At 51.6% G+C, this 19,604-nt stretch overlaps 1 protein-coding gene across 3 annotated transcripts in view; it reads right to left on the bottom strand.

Moving 5' to 3' along the window:
* The window catches only part of OPHN1 (oligophrenin 1), a 149,339-nt gene that overhangs the window by 54,090 nt on the left and 75,645 nt on the right, over positions 1-19,604 (bottom strand). For all 3 annotated transcript variants that reach the window (XM_015421625.1, XM_015421626.1, XM_015421627.1), the window contains exons 12-14: positions 12,718-12,751; positions 7,926-7,988; positions 5,639-5,713 (exon numbers count right to left, since the gene is read on the bottom strand). In XM_015421625.1, coding sequence (XP_015277111.1) covers positions 5,639-5,713; positions 7,926-7,988; positions 12,718-12,751 — 172 coding nt within the window. The remainder of the gene's footprint in view (positions 1-5,638; positions 5,714-7,925; positions 7,989-12,717; positions 12,752-19,604) is intronic.

The raw sequence follows: 19,604 nt of genomic DNA, 5'->3' as shown, positions 1-19,604 counted from the left end.
AATTTTCTTCCTTCCTCACTGCACTGACTAGTGCTGCCAAAGCACGTCCTGCTCTGAAGCAGGGCCAGCAAGAACTGGGATGCCTCCAGGGGATAAGCCCCTCCCCACATGGATCAAAGCTGGAAGCCAACCCTGCTACCAGAGGAGGAGCTTATCCCAAGAGTAAGGGCTGTCCCATGAGCTGAACCACTGGAGAAATCCCAGCTAGTCTCTCTTCCTCAGGGCCCTAGCTCAATTATAGATTTTGGGCTCAGCAAAATCAGGTGAGGATGACATCCAATCACTACACATTTTCAAGATAAACCGCAGGGAAATTACGTCATCACTCCCTCTTCTCCCCCTCCCATCACAAAGACTGCAGGTTCTGGTGAGAAGCCAATCACCACACTTCCACCTCTGGCCTTGAAGGTGATAAAAACGGTGTGGGCCAAGAGACCAATTAGTAACACCTGCAGGATGAACCAGGCCCTTGCTCTTCACTTTAACCCTTGAGGGGAGGCCAGGGGTGCGTTGCCTCACAGCTCTGTTAAAGGCCTAGCAGCCCTTTCTGGGGTGGGGGGTGTACGCAGTGTCCACTGGTCAATGACATGGGATACTGCCTCTGTGCTCTACCCCTGAACTGAACCAAGCTCCTCCCACAACTTTTTACCTTTAAATGAGAAAAAGAAACAAGGAAGGTGGTCTGACCACACACCTCCAGACATCTTGTTGCTTTGTCCCCACGAGGACTGTTGGCTTGCATCCCACAGAGCCCCCCCCCCTCCGAACAATACTACTGCGGCTGTGTATCAAATGCACATGAACAGTGTAACAGGATCTCCTCTTGGGGGCTTTTATTTTACAAAAATCAAGAGGGTACTCCTATCACAAAGCCACTATTCTCCTGCACACCTCTAGGTAGAATCCACTCCTGCTCTCTCCTGTTTCAGTGCTGAACATATAAAGAGAAAAGAAGAAGAGATTGGATTTATACCCCGCCCTTCACTGCCTGAAGGAGAGCGGCTTAGAAACTCCTTTCCCTTCCCCTCCCCACAACAGACACCCTATGAGGTGGGTGGGGCTGAGAGAGCTCTGGCAGAAACTGCTCTTTTTCAAGAACAGCTGTGCCAGAACTATGGTTTGCCCAAGGTCATCTAGCAGGTGCAAGTGGAGGAGTGGGGAATCAAACCTGGTACACCAAATTGGCGTACCCACTTTCTGCACGGTGTAGTGGTTAGGCCCAGTCTCTTCAGATCTTGGAAGCTAAGCAGGATTTCCCCTGGTTAGTACTTGGAAGGGAGACCACCAAGAAAGTCCGAGGTTGCTATGCGGGCTGGGAATGGCAAACCACTACTATTCATCTGCCCTGACGTGGATGGCCTAGACTAGCCTGATCTCGTGAGATCTTTGAAGCTAAGCAGGGTCAGCCCTGGTCACTATTTGGATGGGAGACCGCCAAGGAATTCCAGGGTCTGTGCAGAGGAAGGCAAAGGCAAACCACCTCTGAAGGTCTCTTGCCTTGGAAACCCCACCGTGGGTTGCCACAAGTTGTCTGCGACTTGATGGCTCTTTCCACCACCTGCACCGGTTAGCATGTTGGAATAAGATCTGGTAGACCCAGGTTCAAATTAGGAGTGTGCAAGGGGGAAAAAATGGTCTCATTCGGATTCAGGGTAAATTGACCCGAATAATATTCAGGATCCCTGAACACCATTATCGGTATGGTATGCTGATTTGGGAGATATTTGGGATTCCTGAATATATTCGGTCTATTATACCAAGGGAAATGGAGAAGGCATGTTTAAATGCCTTCCTTTCCCCCCAAATGCCCACTGACACTCACACTGGTCAGTTTCACTCGCCCACAGTCACCTGTTAGGTTTAAGTAGCCTAAACCAGCTTGGGGAGGGGAAGGCACTTGAACACGCCTTCTTGCTCTCCCTTCCCTCCCTCCCTTCCTGAGTCACTCAGCCACTGCCAGGCATGGAAAGGCAAGGGAGAAAGGCCTCCCCTTGGCTTCCCTGCCATGGTGGGATGCCCGGGAAAGCCAAGGGATAGAGGCGAGGGTCTTTTAGTGTCCCCCTAGCTTCCCCAGGCTCTCCACAGCAGCAGCAGCAGCAGCAGGGCACCTGGGGAAGCTAAAGGAAAGAGGCATCTTTAAATGCATCCCCTTGGCTTCCTCAGGTGCCCTGCCACGGCGGGCAGCCAAGGGACAGAAGGGAGGCACCTTTAAAAGCCTCCCCTTGGCTTTCCTGGGCTCTCTGCAGCAGCAGCAGGGCATCTGGGAAAGCCAAGGCAAAGAGGGGAGGCATCTTTAAATGCCTCCCCTTGGCTCCCCCAGGTGCCCTGCCATGGTGGGTAGCCTGAGGAAGTGAAGGGGGGCGTTTAAAGATCCCCCCCCCTCATCCCTTGGCATTACAGGGCACCTGCCACTGTGGGGAGGCCAGGAAGCCAAGGGGGGCATTTAAAGCTCTAGGCCAAAGCTGTTAGGCTGGATGCCTCTCCAGCCATCGAAATGGTGACTTTCCAAGCGGAGAAGACTGAAGTTTACCATTTCAATGGCTGGAAAGGCATCAGGCTTAACAGTGGGGCTGTGGGCCAGCTCTGCGGTTCGGCTGGATCCTTGCCAGCCATCGAAATGGTCAATTTCAGTCCCCTCTGCTTGGAAACCCACCATCTCAATGGCTGGAAAGGCATCCAGCCGTACAGCAGGGCTGCGGGCCTCACCTTCACTCCCCTGGGTGCCCCCCTGCCTGTGGCTGAGAAAGCACCTTCGCTTCCTCCCAGCCAGGGGCATTCGGCAGTACCCACCGAGAAAGCTGAAAAAATTCAGGAAACTTCCTTTGGTAGCCACAGTTTCCTGAATTTCCATTCGGCTTAAAAATACCGAATAAATACTGATAAGGTATTTATCCTCGGTTTTCCCCCCCAGCTTAGGGAAGCCAAACGCACACCCCTCGTTCACACCACTAGTCTGCTATGAAATTTGCTTTGGTGGCCCTCCCTGGGCCAGTTACACTCTCTCAGTTTAACTTACCTAACAGGGCTGCTGTGAGGGAAAAACTGAGGAGGGGAAAATGGCACAGATTACCCAACATTCCTTGAAGAAAGGGTGGATAAAAATGCACTAAACAAATAACAGAATAACCATACTTTCTTTTATTTGATAGTTCTGGACTTAACTGAGCTTCAGTGTTTCTGTTTATGTGAAAGTTCTGGACTTAACTGAGCTTCAGTGTTTTTCTTAGCTCTTCTGTACAACCTCATGAGCTTGTCAATATATTTCCAACCATCAAGAGTCTAAAAGCCTGAAGGTGTTTCAATTATAACGTGGGCCAGGGAGCTGGGAGGGTGGGTGTGTGCACCTGTCTAATCTCTCTCGAGGTTCTCCACTGTGGTCTCGGGTAGAAATGATGAAACCAGAATTCTTTCCCACCAAGCTGTTGTCCAACCGGCTGTTCCTGTTCCACATAATTTTACCGGGGGTGTGTGTGTTGTATAACATTTTTCCTTTTACTTCTTAACTTAGATCTTATTTTAACACTGTTATTTATTTATCAAGATCACTGTGAATTCTAGTCTCATGTTTTTCACAGTTTGAAGCCATGCACCTCTCCAGAACTGACAAACGTTCATTGTGTTACCCAAATGATGAGTAAGCAAATTAGAGAGACTGAAATCAGCCACCTGGTCCAAATCTCCACGCTGCCATGGAAGCTTGCTGGGTGACCTTGGGCCAGTCACACACTCTCAGCCTCACCCACCTCACTGGGCTGTTGTGAGGGTAAAATCGAGGAGAGGAGAATGGTGTCAGTCGCTTTGGGCCCCCGCTGGGGGGAAAGGCAGGGTAGAAATTAAGTAAATAAATCCCACTTAGTATTTTTCCCCTTGAAAAGACTGGAAAGATAAATTATCTGCATGTATCAAATTAAATTAAATTAAATTTCATACTACTCTTCCCAAAACAGCACCACCTAAAGTTCCTTGTTGGAAGACATGCTTTGCAGATGTCAAAATACACTGCGTGTCCCAATTTACGGCAGATAGTAGGTTAAAGAAAAAGAAAATAGGTTTAAGAAAAAGAAAAACCTGTGGGAGCCTAAATAAAGCTTGTATGCTCCATTCCACCAGAGTCACTTGATTTTCAGATCAACTGGGAGAGGGGTATTGTCAGGTTCCACAGCCAACAACGGAGTACACGCTTATCAGAAAGGTTATACTTTATTGCAGAGCTATAGAGGCATTAACATAGTCATGGTCCTACAAGCATAATGTGATATAGGGTATTCGTATGCACCCCCCCTTTCCATAAGCCAATTAGCTAGGCTCCCACGTGCGGGAGAAGGGTCCCCAGGCCGTTAGAGGCCGCAGCTGGGAACCAAAAGCGCTCCCACGGTTCCAGGCATCCCAGACACTACACCAGCAACCTGCAAGGTCATTGATACGCAAGCAGTACAGAAGCAAAAGTAAAGAAGCAGCATGAATCCCCCGCCCCCCCATCATGGCAGCATAGCTGGCAGGTATTCAGTAACAACCCTCTTCTAATACCATGTGTCAGTCAAGAATATTGTGTGCAGATGCAAATGCACTCTACTACATTCGGTCTGATTCTTCCACAATCTGTCTCAGATCTGCCTTGCTGAAACTCTAGCACAGGGGTGGCCAAACTGTGACTCGGGAGCCACATGCAGCTCTTTCACACATATTTGTGCAGCTCCCAGCAGGGTGGCAGGGGAAGTGGAGGGGAGGCCGGCCTCCCTGATCGGTCTTCCCTTCCCCAGCCAGGGTTCCCCTCCCTGGGTAGGCTTCAGGGGTGTGTGTGTGTGTGGGGGGGGGAGCAGAGAAAGAAAGCAACTTTAACTTTAAATGCGTTCTCAAAACCCCCCTTTCCAGCCAGCTTGGAGAAAGCATTTGTCTCTTTAAATATCATTTTCAATATCTTTTTTTACCCCTTTTGTTTTTATTTCTGCCAGTGTTATTTAATGTTGATAAAAAGCAAATTTACATATTTTCCTATAAAAACATGTGTGTGATATTTGTTCATGTCTTGTGGCTCTCAGACATCTGATGTTTCTTCTGTGTTGCTCTTACGTTAAGCAAGTCCCCCCCCCGCTCTAGCACCACGTTCTTTGCAATAAGCACATCACATTCAAGAGGAGAGGCCAGCTTGGGTCAAACTATACGTGAGGCACTCTCAGGAACTCATGTCCACGTGGAGCTGCCTTAGATTGAATCGCACTATATTGGTCCATCAAGGTCAGGGTGTTCTGCTCAGATGGACAGCAGCTCCCCGGGGTCTCAGGCAGAGGACCTTTCCCATCGTCTAGTGGCTGGCCCTTTATAACTGGAGATGCCGCCAGGGATTGAACCAGGAACCCTTTGCAGGCCAAGCAGATGCTCCCCCACTAAGCCAGGGTCCCTTGTGGTGTTTTGAAATCCCTTAAAAATGGTGGTGGTGGCCACTGGGCAGACATGCGGATGCCATCACATCTCTAGTTTGGCCCTTAGAAAGACAGAAACGGTGAAAGGTTCAAAGATGGAGGGGCTAGGCAGCAAGGAAGACTTCTGGAGCTAATATGGACACAATGGAGTAGAAGTCTTCTGCTTTACATGACAGCTCGCACACTGACATAAAACACTGTGAATTTCTGCTCCTTACCGAAGAAGGCATTCAAGAGCTTTTGGACCTGGATGTTGCTGCCCACCGTTCGATACACACCTTCGGTTGTAACCCCTGAGCAGTAAGAAGACAAGGAGATGAAATATTTACTTAACAGATGATATATTGCATCCCGAAAGCTCAACAGCACCACCTGGCGCCATCATTTTTTTAAAACAACAAACACTGATAACTCCCATGAAGACAGATTCAGGTGGGTTGCTGTGCTGGACTGAAGCCACAGAACAGAGTTTGAGACCAGGGGGCACCTTTAAGACCAACCAAGTTCAATTCTGGGTATAAGCTTTCATGTGTGCGTGCGGGCACGTGAAAAGGTGCATGCACATGAAAGCTTATATCCAGAATTGAACTCGGTTGGTCTTAGAGGTGCCCCCTGGTCTCAAACTCTGTTCTACTGATAACTCCCCTCACAAAATGTGTCAGAAGACAAGGCTGCCTTCAGACATCACAAACAGCACCAGTTAAGGGGGAAAAGCTCACAAACCCAGTTGGCTGTGGGGCTTCCGCACCTCCCATCTCATGCCAAAAATCACAGCCCAACACTCCTTCCCATTCCCAGTAAGAATTCAAGCACACAGGCTGGCCTCTGACCAAGGGGGCTCTGACTCTCGGAAGCCCCCCCCCCACACCCCAGAAATCCCCTTTGTCGCCAAGGTGCTCCTGGACTGGAACCCCACCGGCTAATAAGCAGCAGCTTCTTCCCACTCCCTGGAATGTCAAAGCCTCCCTTGTTTGGAGTCCCAGCAAGTATGTGCGAGTGTGGGGGTGGCTTCCTGGTTAGTGTGTGTGTGTGTGTGTGTGTATCCTATGCCACGGATAACCAGAATTGGCCCATGGTTAGATTCTTGCCATGACAAGGGAGGAAGATGAGTGAGGAACGTGATCTTATCAATAAGCCTTGTTCCTGCACATCCTTCCATAACTTTGATTGTCAGTGATGCCTGATACCACCAAAACAAAAACACTCCAAACACGCTTGGAAGTAAATATTAAAAATGTACAATCCAAAGTTACCAAAACATGTCAGATCTGATCGAAGTCTTTCCATCTGAGCTCTCTTCCAGAGAATTCCGTAACTGCTTCAGAGACCAGAGCTGGGGGTAAGAAACGATGCAAAGCCCCCTCCCCACGTGGCTATGAGTGGACCCGACCGCACAGCCCATCGGCGAACCTCACCCGGCCGCGTCTGGCCTCTTGCATGGCAGCATAAGCTCAGGCTCACTGCACAGCCTGCCTCTCTCTGTTAGAGGGTTCCTTCCCACAGCAGAGCACAAAGAGCAGAGGGGTCCAAACTCTGCTCTGTAGAATCACCACCCTAAAGATGCAAAGGGCAGGGGCCAGTCCTCGAGGCGCCTTCCAGACAAAGGCATTCAGACAACCAGCACAGCCAGTCTCGGTCGCACATCTGCTGTCTGCCTTTCCCTGCAGAGAGCGCCTAACTCCCTTCTACAGGCTGAATGGACTGAACGGCACCTGTGCTCCACAAGCAAAAGAACACGGCCCCGCCTGACGTGAAGAAACGGTTCTCCTCTCAAACACTCCCATGATGAGCTACGGGTGCTGGCTTGCAGCTGATTTCCCCCCAGAAATATTCCAGCCTGGAAAACTAAAACTCATCAGGAACCTTGAAAGAAGCAGCCGTGCAAAGCCAGTTCTTTCACATTTCCCATCCATGAGCTGAGGAATTCTACTGGCATTCTTTTTTTTGCGGCAGTCGTTGGCCAGTCATCCAAAATTCTGATGGCAAAACGTGCTTGTTGGGGATCTCCAGTGTTACGGGCAGGACTCAGCTGAACCTTTCGCTCCCACTGATGTCAGCGGCCCTTCTGTGAGGAGACCCCAGGGGCTCAACACCCGCCCAGCCCCCCTTCCCCACCAGCTCGGTCGTCCTCGTTGCCTGACTCTGGATTGTCGGCTGCCTTGAATGTGAGATGAGGGAGCTTCTCCATTTTTAATTCGGTACTTTAATTTTTCTCCCTGCCAATATGCGGTCTTGTTGTTCACCAAACATTTCCAAACGTTCTTAAAACATCCGCTGTTGTTGCAAGCTCCCAAAAGAAAATTTTATGATGGATATAAAAGTCCGTCTCTGTTGCACTTCTGCTACTTTGAGCACATCTGTGAGTTGTGCTCCGTAGCTGTCCTCTTGTAGGGTTGTTCCAGGCTGCTCAGGGAGACTCTGATCCTGTCCTTCTTGCCTGGGGAAGCGACGGGGCAACAAATTAGTCTGGCAGAGAGAAGCAACAGAAGCAACTTCAAAACGTACCTTTGGTCTCGACAGCGTTGATGCATTTCCGGACAAATCTGAAGCCAACTTCATTCAGCTCCACTATTTGGGGGCAAGAAAGAAAAAACAAGACAGTAACAGTTACCATTTGGCTATTGGTGGCAGGAAGGGCAGGTTAGCTTCCTGGGAAAACCGCATGCTCCTTAAACAAAAACAGGAACGACAATTCCTTCCACAGGCAGGCAGATAAAGGCGTTAGGCCAGACTCCTGCAGCTGAGGCAATGGTGGAGGCAACCTGTTGCTAGAGAGGAGGGGCCAGAGGCAGGGCACGGCTGCAGCACCAGAACAGCGGCAACAACGGCACAACTCCAGGTTCCAGGTGACACGGCACGGCCTCCTGCGTTCGGCTCACTGGCCTTTCTGGCTTTGCATGGCAGGAAGCAAACACTTCAGCACAGGAAGAGCACACCACTAACCCTCCTCAGATCTTTGGCAGGTCCTCCGCCCCAACAAGAATGTCTGCTCCTACAGCTGGGAATGCAACAGCAAGATACCCCATGCAGGAAAGCGAGCGGGTGGGATCCCAGGCCTCAGGCTCTGAGTGCTGCAAAGGTCTCAGTATGCCACGGCTGCACATGGTCTTAACCATCTCCCATCCCTCAGTAACAGCTTGGCAGCCCTGACCACAGCTCTAACTGTCAGGAAGTTCTTCCTAATGTTTAGCCAAAAACTCTTCTGACTTAATTTCCACCCGTTGGTTCTGGTCTGACCTTCTGGGGCAACAGATAACAACTCTGCTCCAGCCTCTGGATACTTGAAGATGGCCGTCACATCACCTCTCCCGTCGTCTCCTCTCCAGGCTAACCATACCCGGCTCCTTCAGCCTTTCCTCAAAGGACTTGGCCTTCAGACGGCCCAGCTTATCAACATCTTTCTTAAAGTGTGGTGCCCAAAACTGAACCTCCCTCCAGCCTATGGAGTCTTCCTGTAACTTATGATTCAGCAGAAGAGCCACTTAAATGGGAGGGAAACACCTCAGGCGGGAAGAAGAATTCAAACTCTGCAGGGCAGAATGGGAGGAGCAAGGCCAGTCTGTCCTTTCTTATCAAGCCCAAACAGCTTCAAAACAAAATGCATCATTTATAACTCAAGACATAAAACCATACTATGTGGCATGTTTATTAAATTTAGAAATATCAATGCCTTCGTTTTCTACAAACAAGAGTCGCCAACTGTTGCACCTGAGTACACAGGTCTTAGTCTTTGCCATCCTAAAAGCTGCAAAAATGAAGACAGACATGCTGGCCCAGAAACAGCTACATACACAGTCACAGTATGGCACACAGCATATCTGGATATGTGGCTAAACAATATAACATAGGAAACACCACAGTCCACACTTTCTACATTTAGTATACTATCATTATACATGTTGGGGACCGACAAGAACTCTCAGGAAAGACCCAATTTCCCCACTCCTCCTCCCATTCCCTCTTTGCATCCCCCAGCCGTGCCCGCAACCTTCCTTTCTCTCTCTCCTGCCTGCCTGCCCACCTGTCATTTACTGGTTCTCCTCCTTGCAGCCTCTGCCCCCCTCTTCAGCATTCCCTTTTTACCTTTTCCGATCTCCCCCCCCCCAAGCTTTACCCCCCCCCCCATCTTTTACCTTTCTTAGACTCACTCTCTCCCCTCCCCCACGCTGACAGTAACTGAGATTTGAAATCCTCAACAAGGTTGGTTGTGGGTTGCCTAGAAATCCCCCCAAACGGCTGCAAAGACCTCATCAGAATCTTTGCACCACACTTTTCTCAAAGAAGCTGACGCTGCTTGCCGGGAACTTCCAGCACAATGCCCCACCCCCACCCCGTCATTATTTGTTCAAAGATGGTCTCTGTTCATAGAGTATCGGAATGAAATATCAGTATATGAAATAATGGGTGAGAGTAAACAGTAAGTAAAGGTAAAGGTTCCCTTGCTCGAAAGCCAGTCGAATCCGACTCTAGGGTTGCGGTGCTCATCTCCCGGCCCCCCAAGCATTTCATCTCAGTGTGGGAGAGAAAAGAGTTTTAAATCATTTTATTAACTAATTAGGAGGAAGGTTCGTTGTGGAGGGGAGACAACGGGCACTAGAAGCAAGCAAGGAAGGAAGGGAGGGAGGGAGGGAGGGAGGAGAGAGAGAGAAAGAAAGGAAAACAGAAAGAGGTAGGTAGGTAGGCAAAGAATGGAAAGAGATAGGGAGGGCGGGAGGAAGGAAGGAAGGAAGAAAAAGGGGGAAGGAGGGGGAGGGCAAGAAGGCAGGGAGATGGGGAAGAAGGGAGGGGGGAGAGAATGCAAAGAGACAGGGAGGAAGGAAGGAAAGGAGAGAAAGGGGGAGGGAGGGAGAGAACGGAAAGAGGCTGAGAAAGAAGAGCAAGAGGCAGTGAGAAGAGACTGGGGTGGCGCGTGGGCTGGAGTGGGTGCATCACTTCCCGACCACGGTTGCTGTGGCGGAGCGGGGGAAGGTGCCGCTGGGACCTGAGCAATGCCCCCCACCCCCCCACTGTGGCCGAGCAGGGAAAAGTGCTGCGGGAGCACAGGAAGCCCCTCCCCACCGGCCCGCCACAGTGGGCGAGCGGGTAAAGGTGGCGGGGGGTGGGGGTCGGGAGAAGAGGGCAAAGCGGTGGTCAGCACGCCACAGGCGGAGAGGCCTTGCCCTCTGGGAGGCGCCCATGCGGCCTCAGAAGTGAGGACAGGAATCTAATAGCAGACTGTTTTTCCCTCTATTCCCCCACACGGGATAATGATATTGTTGATTTGAAATTACCTATAAGAATGTATAAAATTTGACATATGTGGGTCCTCTGAGACTCCAATGAGTTCTATATTCACTCTAACTGTGTTCAAAATTGTTGTAATTTTTTTCAGACTTTTGTCGTTCCTTAACTTTGCAACAGATTGATGTTACTTATATTGTATTTGATATATATGTTACTTTGATTAATACAAAATAAATAAAAACTTAAATAATTTTTTTAAAAAGAAAAGAAGTGAGAACGGGGGCGGGGGCCAGGCGAGGACGGGCTGGCGGTGGTCAGTGCAGCGCCAGTGTAGAGGCCGCATGCTTCCCGGCCTTCCAGAAGGCGCCCATGCGGCGTCAGAAGCGAGGGTGGGGCCACGTGAGGATGGCAGAGAGGGCCAACGGCAACCAGTCCCCCTGGAGGCCTCCAAGTGGCCCGACGGCTGGGCAGGGTTGGCGGAAGGAATGCCCCCCTCCCATGGAAGGGCCCACAGCCTCCCTGGCCGAGGCCGCAGCAGGCGAAAGGTGGCAGAGCGAAGGGCCATCTTTGCAAGGCAGCCGGCCTCGCCCATCTCCCCACTGTCCGATCGCCGCCCGTCCCAGGCTCCCCCAGCCAATGGCACACCAGGAGCCTTGAGCGGCACCCAGCAGGCCAGTGGCTAAGGAGGCGCATTTTCTCTCGCCACCCCATAGGCCAGGAGCCACTCCAAAATGCTTTTATATAATAGGAGATATATCTCAGTGTTCCCTCTAAGCTGAGTTAGTGAGCCAGCTCACTGTTTTCTAGCCTCCAGCTCACGCATTTTTGTCGTAGCTCAGGAAGGAGGGCTCCAGCGCAAGCTGATTTGTGCAGCAGCCAAATTGCTAGCTCACCACTTGAATGCCGGCAGTTCACAGAGCAGGATTTCTGCTCACGGGACTCCGCCGCAGCTGAGAGGGAGCACGGCTAAGAGGAGACGTATCCAGACTCTTGGGGGCTCACCCGGAAAGTCGTCACTCAGCACCGCAGGGGAGTGGAGGCAGGGGGTCCCCAACACGGTGCTTGTGGGCACCATGGCACCAGTGCCAACCTTTCTCCTGGCTCCCGCCCAGGGCGCCCGGAAAGCAGGTGGGGCCAGGGGAGGCTTCTGGCCAGCAAGGCTCCCAACTGGCCACTGGAGATTGGATGGGCTGGGCAGATTTTTAAAAAATGTCGCGTTGGCAGCAGTAGCCACCACTGCGCATGGCCCTTCACTGTGTGGCTGATGGTCAACTGTGGCAGCCTATCTGTGGCTGCGCCCACCATGCTCTGCCAGAATCCCAGAACGCCGGCAGGCTCCAAAAGGCTGGGGACCCCCTGGCGCTCGGAAACCCTGCCAAGGCTCTCTCTCTCCGACCCCCGAGCAGGCCGTGTGCCCCATTCGCAAGAGATCCTCTGACCGGATGCTTGCCAACACCCCCTGCCTGCCTCCACCGGGAGCCAAAGCCAGCCAGGCCGGCAATCTCCACACACATTATGAGCAGTTCTGTGGCCCATGCTAACAGCACACACGGACGCAGAGCTAGGGCGGCACAAAGTCATACCCTCCTTTCTCGTGCCAGGCCAAAAGCTGCAGGGGTCTCCAGGAGCTGAAAGGGGTAAGAAGCGGGACAACAGCAGCCTCCCACGAAAGGGGGTCGGTCGGCCGGCCCAACCAATGAAGGTGGAGGACTCACTCAAGGACAGCGGGGGCTTCTGGAAATGCTTCGGCAGGACACGATTCCGGGGGGCCACAAAGCGAGGCAAGCATGTGACCTGCATTCTGAGGAGGACTGGGTTGGGTCTTGGGAGTCTGAGTAGAGGGACGGGATGGAGCCTTTGTCTGGGGGCTCACGAGGATTCCTGGCAGTCCTGCCTGACCAGTTACTTGCTCCTGCCTCAAATTTTAAAAAAATGCACACGAGGGGTCTAGGCAGGCAGCTGCAATTCATAATAAATCCAGCAGAGAGCAGCAAAGGCCACTTCTTAGAAATAACCTGTGGCAATCAGATTTACTTAGGTGGGACATTTTTGAATAGACAGACAAGCAACTTACTTTCCTCCTGCTTCGTGATAGGACTGTGGTAGATCTGAAGGAACAAAGGGAAAACAAAGCCAAAACAAATGGTAAATAAAAACAAAGAGCAATAAGAAAGTCACATTTTAAACTCTCACCATGCAAGGAAATTCCCTTCTTCATTTTGTGTGCAGAAAACAAATCAAGCAAATCAATCAATGTACTCAAGAAGATTTGCAGTGTCCTCACAAATGAGACTACAAAGTTACATTGATCAGTTTCATCAATACTGACAGTGTAATCTATACAGCCTTTCAAATGTAAAACATCTACTGAATGCCCATCATTCCATGTTGCTGACAATGGAGCCCTTGAAGGTTTCTAACTTAGAGCCCAACTAACGGAGAACAACTGGATTCAAGTCCCGCAGCACCTTCAAGGCTGACAAGTTGTTGTTGTTGTTTTTTGGGGGGGGGATGAGCTTTCGGGCGTCCGAACGCCCTCCTGGGTATGAACCGAGCTCTCCGACTGCAGGACCGCACCCCCCCCGGAACGACTGATGGAGAAAAGCCACGTGGGTGCCTTCTGTGTGTCCCCAGGAGAGACATCTCCGGGCCTCCAAGAGTCCACCCAGCTGTGTAGTCCTTCACCAGCCCCGAACCTGAGGCCCGGGGTGGAGGCGACTGTCACTCTCTGCGAATCCCTCTCCTTTTGCAGAGGCCCAGGGCACGCTATTGCCAGCCTTGCTGTTCATTGTCTGGGGGCCCAGGGAGGGAGAAGGCTGGTTTGCGGGCCACCGAGTTCTCCAGTGGTGCCACACCCAAGTTGGCAACGGAGGTCTCGGGCCTGGTGCTGAAGACCTGCAGACAGACTGTCCCGGGGCACTTACCACAGTCACGCTGAGGGCGCCCTGGCCGGGCCAGCTCTGGATCTGCGCCCTCCTGGGCCACCGTGGGTCTTACCCAGGTTGTGACAGGCTCAGCTCATGAAGAAAGGATACCCCCAGGGCTTAATGGCTTTGTACCAGGCCTAGGCTGGCTTGGGGATTAGCGTCTGAAGCCCATGCTATGGTCCAGCTGCTGCTTCACTCACTTTTTTAATGGAACCTCTCAAACACACGCTCATCTGCATGCCAGTTTAACAAAATTCAGGCAGGAAAAAATGTCTAGTGCACCAAGTCGTTTGTTGATGTCTGGGGAGGGGCCTCTGGCCCAGTGGCAGAGGATCTGCTTGGCATGCAGAAGGTCCCGGGTTCAATCCCCGGCAGCATCTCCCGTTAAAGGACCTGGGAGGAGGTGATGTAGAAAACTTCAGCCTGAGACCCGGGAGAGACCCTGCCCCAGTCTGAGTAGAGAATATGGGCATGGACGGAGCAGGGGGTCTGAGTCGGCATAAGGCAGCGCCAAGTGCTTGCGACGGATCGTTTTGACCTGGTGACCGTACGAGATGTCGACAGGGCCTTGGGGTCTGTGAAGGCCGGCTCTCGTGCTCAGGACCTTTCTCCGCCCTGGTTACTGATTTCTCACAAGAAGCAAACGAGAGATGTAAAATTTCCGGAAATTCTGAAGCTCGGGGAAAAAACTGGGTTTTTTCGAGGGGAAAAAACAGGTTGCTTACCTGTAACTGATGGTCTTCGAGTGGTCATCTGTGCAGTACCACACATGGGTTGGGCGCCTGTGCACGACCTCGACCGGAGAAACTTCTAGAGCTTTGCCTCAGAAAGCTTTGGGCGGGCTCTCTTCCCGCGCTGGGGAGCGGGCATGTACTGCGCTGCCGGGAGCGGGGGAGAGAGCCGCCTCCCACTCAGTTCCTTCGACCGCTACCGGTAAGTCCCATCAAACCAAAGAAAGGTGAACAGGAGATGCCAGCAGTGGGGAAGGCTGGGTGGGATTCTGGTACTGCACAGATGACCACTCGAAGATCATCAGTTACAGGCAAGCAACCTGTTCATCTTCGTCGAGGTCTCTGTGCAGTCCCACACATGTGTGATTACCAGAGCTGAACCAGTTGGAGGAGGGAGCTGGCAGCTGCAAGAGACAGAAAGAATACTGGTTAAGATACAGCATCACCAGCAGGAAGACGTAGCAGGGCCAAGCGAAGAGAGATCGCAGCACCGACTGGCTGAATGCAGCATCCCGTCGAGCTCGGACGTCGAGTGTGTACTGGGTCACGAAGGTCGATGCCGAGGACCACGTAGCAGCCGCACAGACGTCCTCCAGCGGGACACCAGCCAGGAAAGTGGTGGATGTCGATACCGCCCGTGTAGAATGGGCTAGCGTTGAGAGGAGATAGGGTCCCCGACATGAGGGGGCCCATAAGCGAGGAACAGCCAAGGAGATTTACGTATAGGCTGAGTCTTATGTAAATAGGAGAGCGCTCTGTGCACATCGAGGCAGTGGAGGGCTCGGATTTGGAAAGAATGAAGGTAAGACAGACGACTGGGACAGATGAAAGGCAGAGACGACTTTAGGCAGGAAAGAAGGATTTGGTCTAAGGACAACCTTTTCCTTATGGAAAATTGTATAGGGGGGATCAGCCCGAAAGGCAGCTAGTTCCCCTACTCTGTGCGCAGTAGTAATCGCTACAAGGAAGGCAGTTTTCCAGGAGAGCAACCTGAACTCGGCCATGGCCATGGTCTCGAATGGCTTAGACATCAGTTGAGTGAGAACGAGAGAGAGACTCCACGAAGGCACCAAAGGCTTCCTAGGGGGACAGAGGTGGAGGAGACCTTTGAGGAACGACCTTGTAAGATGGTGGGGAAAAAACGTGGATCCCTGTATCAAGGGATGGTAGGCCGAGATGGCCGCTAAATGAACCTTTAAAGACTAGTATGAAAGGCCAGTATTCTTTAACGAGACGAGATAGGAAAAAAATCTGACGGAGAGACGACTAGAGAGGATCAAAGGACTGGCATGCAACTGGAGCCTCTTCCACTTCAGAGCATAAGTGGCACGAGTAGATGGCTTCCTGGCATTCAGAAGGACTTCGGACACTTCAGGCGGGAAGTCTAGTGCAGGATCTTCCAGGCCGTCAATCAGAAGAAACCTGGATTGGGGTGGAGGATCCTTCCTCGAGCCTGAGAGAGGAAATCTGGGATGACAGGGGAAGTCCCGAATGTCTGGTTGGAGAGCTGAAGGCGGTGAGGAAACCAGATTTGGCGTGGCCACCATGGGGTGACTAGGATGCAGGACATGGCATCGGCCATAATCTTCTGAACGACCCAGGAGACCAAGGGGAACAGAGGGAAGAAGTAAAACAGGGTTCCCCTCCAGGTGTGGAGAAAGGCATCTCCCAGGGACTGAGTGGATGGTGGACCGCGGGTGAAAAAGAGACAACACCGAGCATTGTCTGCAGTTGCAAAGCCGTCTACGACAGGGTGACTGAACTCAAGAAAGACAGGTTTCAGGTATTGAAGGTGAATGGACCATTCGTTGTCCGAAAACTGGGAGCGACTCAACCGATCGGCATCGATGTTTTGAGCACCTGGAATGTGGATCACGGAAAGGGTGATAGAATGGCGGATGCACCATTGCCAGAGATCGATAGCTGACTGGCAAAGATGAAGGGAGGCAGTCCCGCCTTGCTTTTTTATGTAGTAAACAGTGGTGGTGTTGTCGGAGCCAACCTGAACGACTCTGTCTCGAAGGACAGGGAGAAACAAGCGGAGAGCGAGATGAACGGCACATGGCTCCAGGATATTGATATGAAGGGCGGCTTCACGAGGAGACCAGGTCCCCTGTGCTGAAAGGATTCCACACTGGGCTCCCCAGCCCCAGAGGGATGCATCGGTGGAGATCGACACTTGCAGAGGAGGATGTCGAAAGGGCATGCCACAGAGCAGGTGCTGAGGATGAGACCACCAGGTGAGAGAGTTGACGACAAGGGGTGGGAACAACAGGATTTTGTGCCACGGACTGCAGAGAGGGTCGAAGGCACAGAGAAGCCAAAGTTGGAGGGGACGCATCTGTCAGGAGGGCGCTCCCAACCCCCTCCCGACTTGTCAGGATCCTATCCCCGTTATCCCCGAAAAGAGGCTGGGGCGGGACCTCGTCCGTTTCCAGGAGGACCCGGCATACTCACAGGCAGACCCCCTAGGGGAGATGGAGCTACAAAAGGTGGCAGACGAGGGAGGGGCAGTCACTGGGCTCAACGACAAGGGGGTGGTAGATGGAGAGAAGGGTGGGAGGCCCACCTTAGCTAAAGCAAACAATTGCTGGTGGGGTCACTTTAAGAGTTGGGTGATGGGTTCTCTGTATGATGTGATGGAAGCAAATAAAGGCGGCTCTCAGGTGTACCTGAGTCAATAGCTAGGGCAAAGATGAGAGGTGAAAGCGGACATCCTTGCCGTGTGCCTCTGGTTGGGGCGAAAAAGGTTGAATTATTTCCGTTGACTCTAACTCTGGATTTTGGGTGCTTGTATATTTTGCTCAGCGCCTGAAGGAAGTGATTTCCGAAACCAATACGTTTGAGATGTAACATGAGGTAATCTAATTCAATAGAATCGAACGCCTTTTCGAAGTCAAGCTCCAAAACTATCGATTCAACCTTGGACAATTTACCTTCCATGATCACATTAAGGGAGTGTCTGATGTTATCCGTTATTTGTCTCCCCGGGATGAAACCTGTTTGGTCTGTATGTATGAGATCCGTGATGACTAACTTGAGGCGATTAGCTAACACCGTAGAGAATAACTTTGCATCATTGTTGATAAGGGCAATTGGTCGGAAAGAGGCGGGATCCATTAGATCTTTCCCTTTCTTGGGGATTACAGTAATAGACGATTCAGACCAAGAGGGAGGTAACCGCCGTCCTTGAAGAGCTGCATTACAAATAACCAGTAAAGGGTCTGCCAATGTTGATTGAAGGGCTTTGTGAAGTTCTGCAGGTAGCCCATCAATCCCCGGAGCTTTATTATTTTTTGCCTGCTGTATGGCTGTTATCAGTTCTTTTCTCGTGATTGGGCTGTCCAGAGTCTCGCTTTGTGAAGGAGATAAAGATTTGAGAGAGGGGATTGAGTTCAGAAAGTCTTCAATATTTTCAGCTAAGGGCGAAGGGCTGCTGGGATTTTTTAGGGGCCTGTTGGCGCGCCCTATTCAGGTAACGGGAGTCATAGGGCCTCTTTCTCCAATGGGAGGTGGGCGCAGGAGACGGCTAGCGCCTGGCATAATATAGTTTCCAGGAACGGTACCAGCGTCGAGGCCACAACACCTAGGTTCCGAGCCTGCTTTCAACTATCACCGACAGCCTTTAAGGCCTCATCAGTGGTAGAGTGGAAGAGACCTTCACCATCGAAGGGGAGGTCCTCAATCCGAAATTTCACATCGGGCTGTAAAGAGGTACCTCTTAGCCAAGCATGGCGACGGAGAGCGACGGAGGAGACAAGAACCTTTGAGGAGCAAGTGACAGCATGATGGACTGAATTAATTTGCTGTTTCGAGATCGTGCAAATTTCTGATAAAGCTCCTGACAACGTTGGACGGTGTTCCTCCGGAACAATCTGTAAGACGGGACGGACTGCATTAGCCACATTAAATGCATAAGCCAACAGATATGACAGGTGGGTGTCAATACGAAGATTCATAGAGGCGAAGGAATACAGCTTCTTCGCGATAAAATCGATTTTGCGGCCCTCGTGATCGGGAGGCGCAGAGTGGTGGTCAGATTGCTTCAATTTCGAGGAAGATTGTACCACCATGGAATTCGGCGCAGGCTGCCTGAAGAGAAACTTCCCCGAGTTCTCTTGGACCTTATAGAGAGCTTCATATCGTCTGGCGACTGGGGGAATTGAAGCAGGATGAACCCATGTCTCCTTGAGGGCAGAAAGGTGGACCGGCAGCAGAGGCAGGATCGTAGAAGGTGGGAGGTCGGCTTGAACAATCTTGTGAATGACATCGGTCACTGCCGGGGATTCAGTGGAACCGTGGACCTGAAGCACAGAGGCCATCCTGGTTCCAGATATGCTTTCGAGCCTTCAGTAGATAAAATAGACCCTGAGGGCCGAAGCTCATCGTCGATGTGCAGAACATCGAGTTCGAGGTCTCCCGAATCCAAGTTGTTGGAAATCGACATGGGAGAGGAGGATCTCCGCGGCTGAGTGAGATCAGCTGGTATCAAGTCATCAATAGGGGGATGAAGCCCAGGTTCTGAGGGAGAACACTTTGGGGCATCCCTAGGTCTCGAGAGCTCAGGAGACTGGTCAGGAGCCACAGAGCGGGTCGAAGTCACGGACCGAGAACATCTAGTGCGATCCGAAATGCGTGGATGATCACAGAACGTTTGAAGTGACAAAGCCGATCATAGTGGTGTAGGCGAGGAGTAGGAGACCATGGATAATAATACGGATAGTAATCAGGCTGATCTCGTTCACCAGGAGACCAATATTGGTAATCAGAAGGCGATCCCGAGGGAGAAGGTGACTGGCAACGAATGAGACACTTTCGATCATATCGAGACCGAGAACGAGAACGGCAGCCAACAGAATGCTGCCTGCCCTCCAAATGGTGGATCGGGGTACGGGAGTGTGGCAATTGAGATCGAGAGTCCCGGTGACACGACAAGTCAGGAGGCGATCTCGTAGATTGACCCAGCGGAATAAGCCCAGAGGCTGAAGAGAGCGTAGGCAGCGGTGTCGGAGGCCACAAAGTGGACTTGTTAGGTACAACAGCCACAGCAGGGGTCGATGTTGTTAAGGCAGTAATGACGACTGGGTTGACAGCCAAAGTCGAAGCCGATGTTGAGGGCTTGACTTTCGATTTCGAGGAAGCCTTACCCTCAGGCCATTTAGATTTCAACTTTGGTGCCTTCGAAGAGCAGTCTGATTTTTGAGAGACAGTCGAAGCCATGGCAGGGCGCAAAGCTGCCTCTAAGAGCACAGCCCTAAGGCGAGTCTCCCTATTACGTCGAGCTTGTCTAGTAAAACTAGCGC

This window comes from Gekko japonicus, unplaced genomic scaffold, assembly GCF_001447785.1.
Source record: "Gekko japonicus isolate JY-2015 unplaced genomic scaffold, Gekko_japonicus_V1.1 scaffold1699, whole genome shotgun sequence".
In the NCBI taxonomy this organism is placed as follows: Eukaryota; Metazoa; Chordata; class Lepidosauria; order Squamata; family Gekkonidae; genus Gekko; species Gekko japonicus.
The sequence above is the reverse complement of the archived record's forward strand: the minus strand, read 5'-3'. Positions and strand labels throughout refer to the sequence as shown.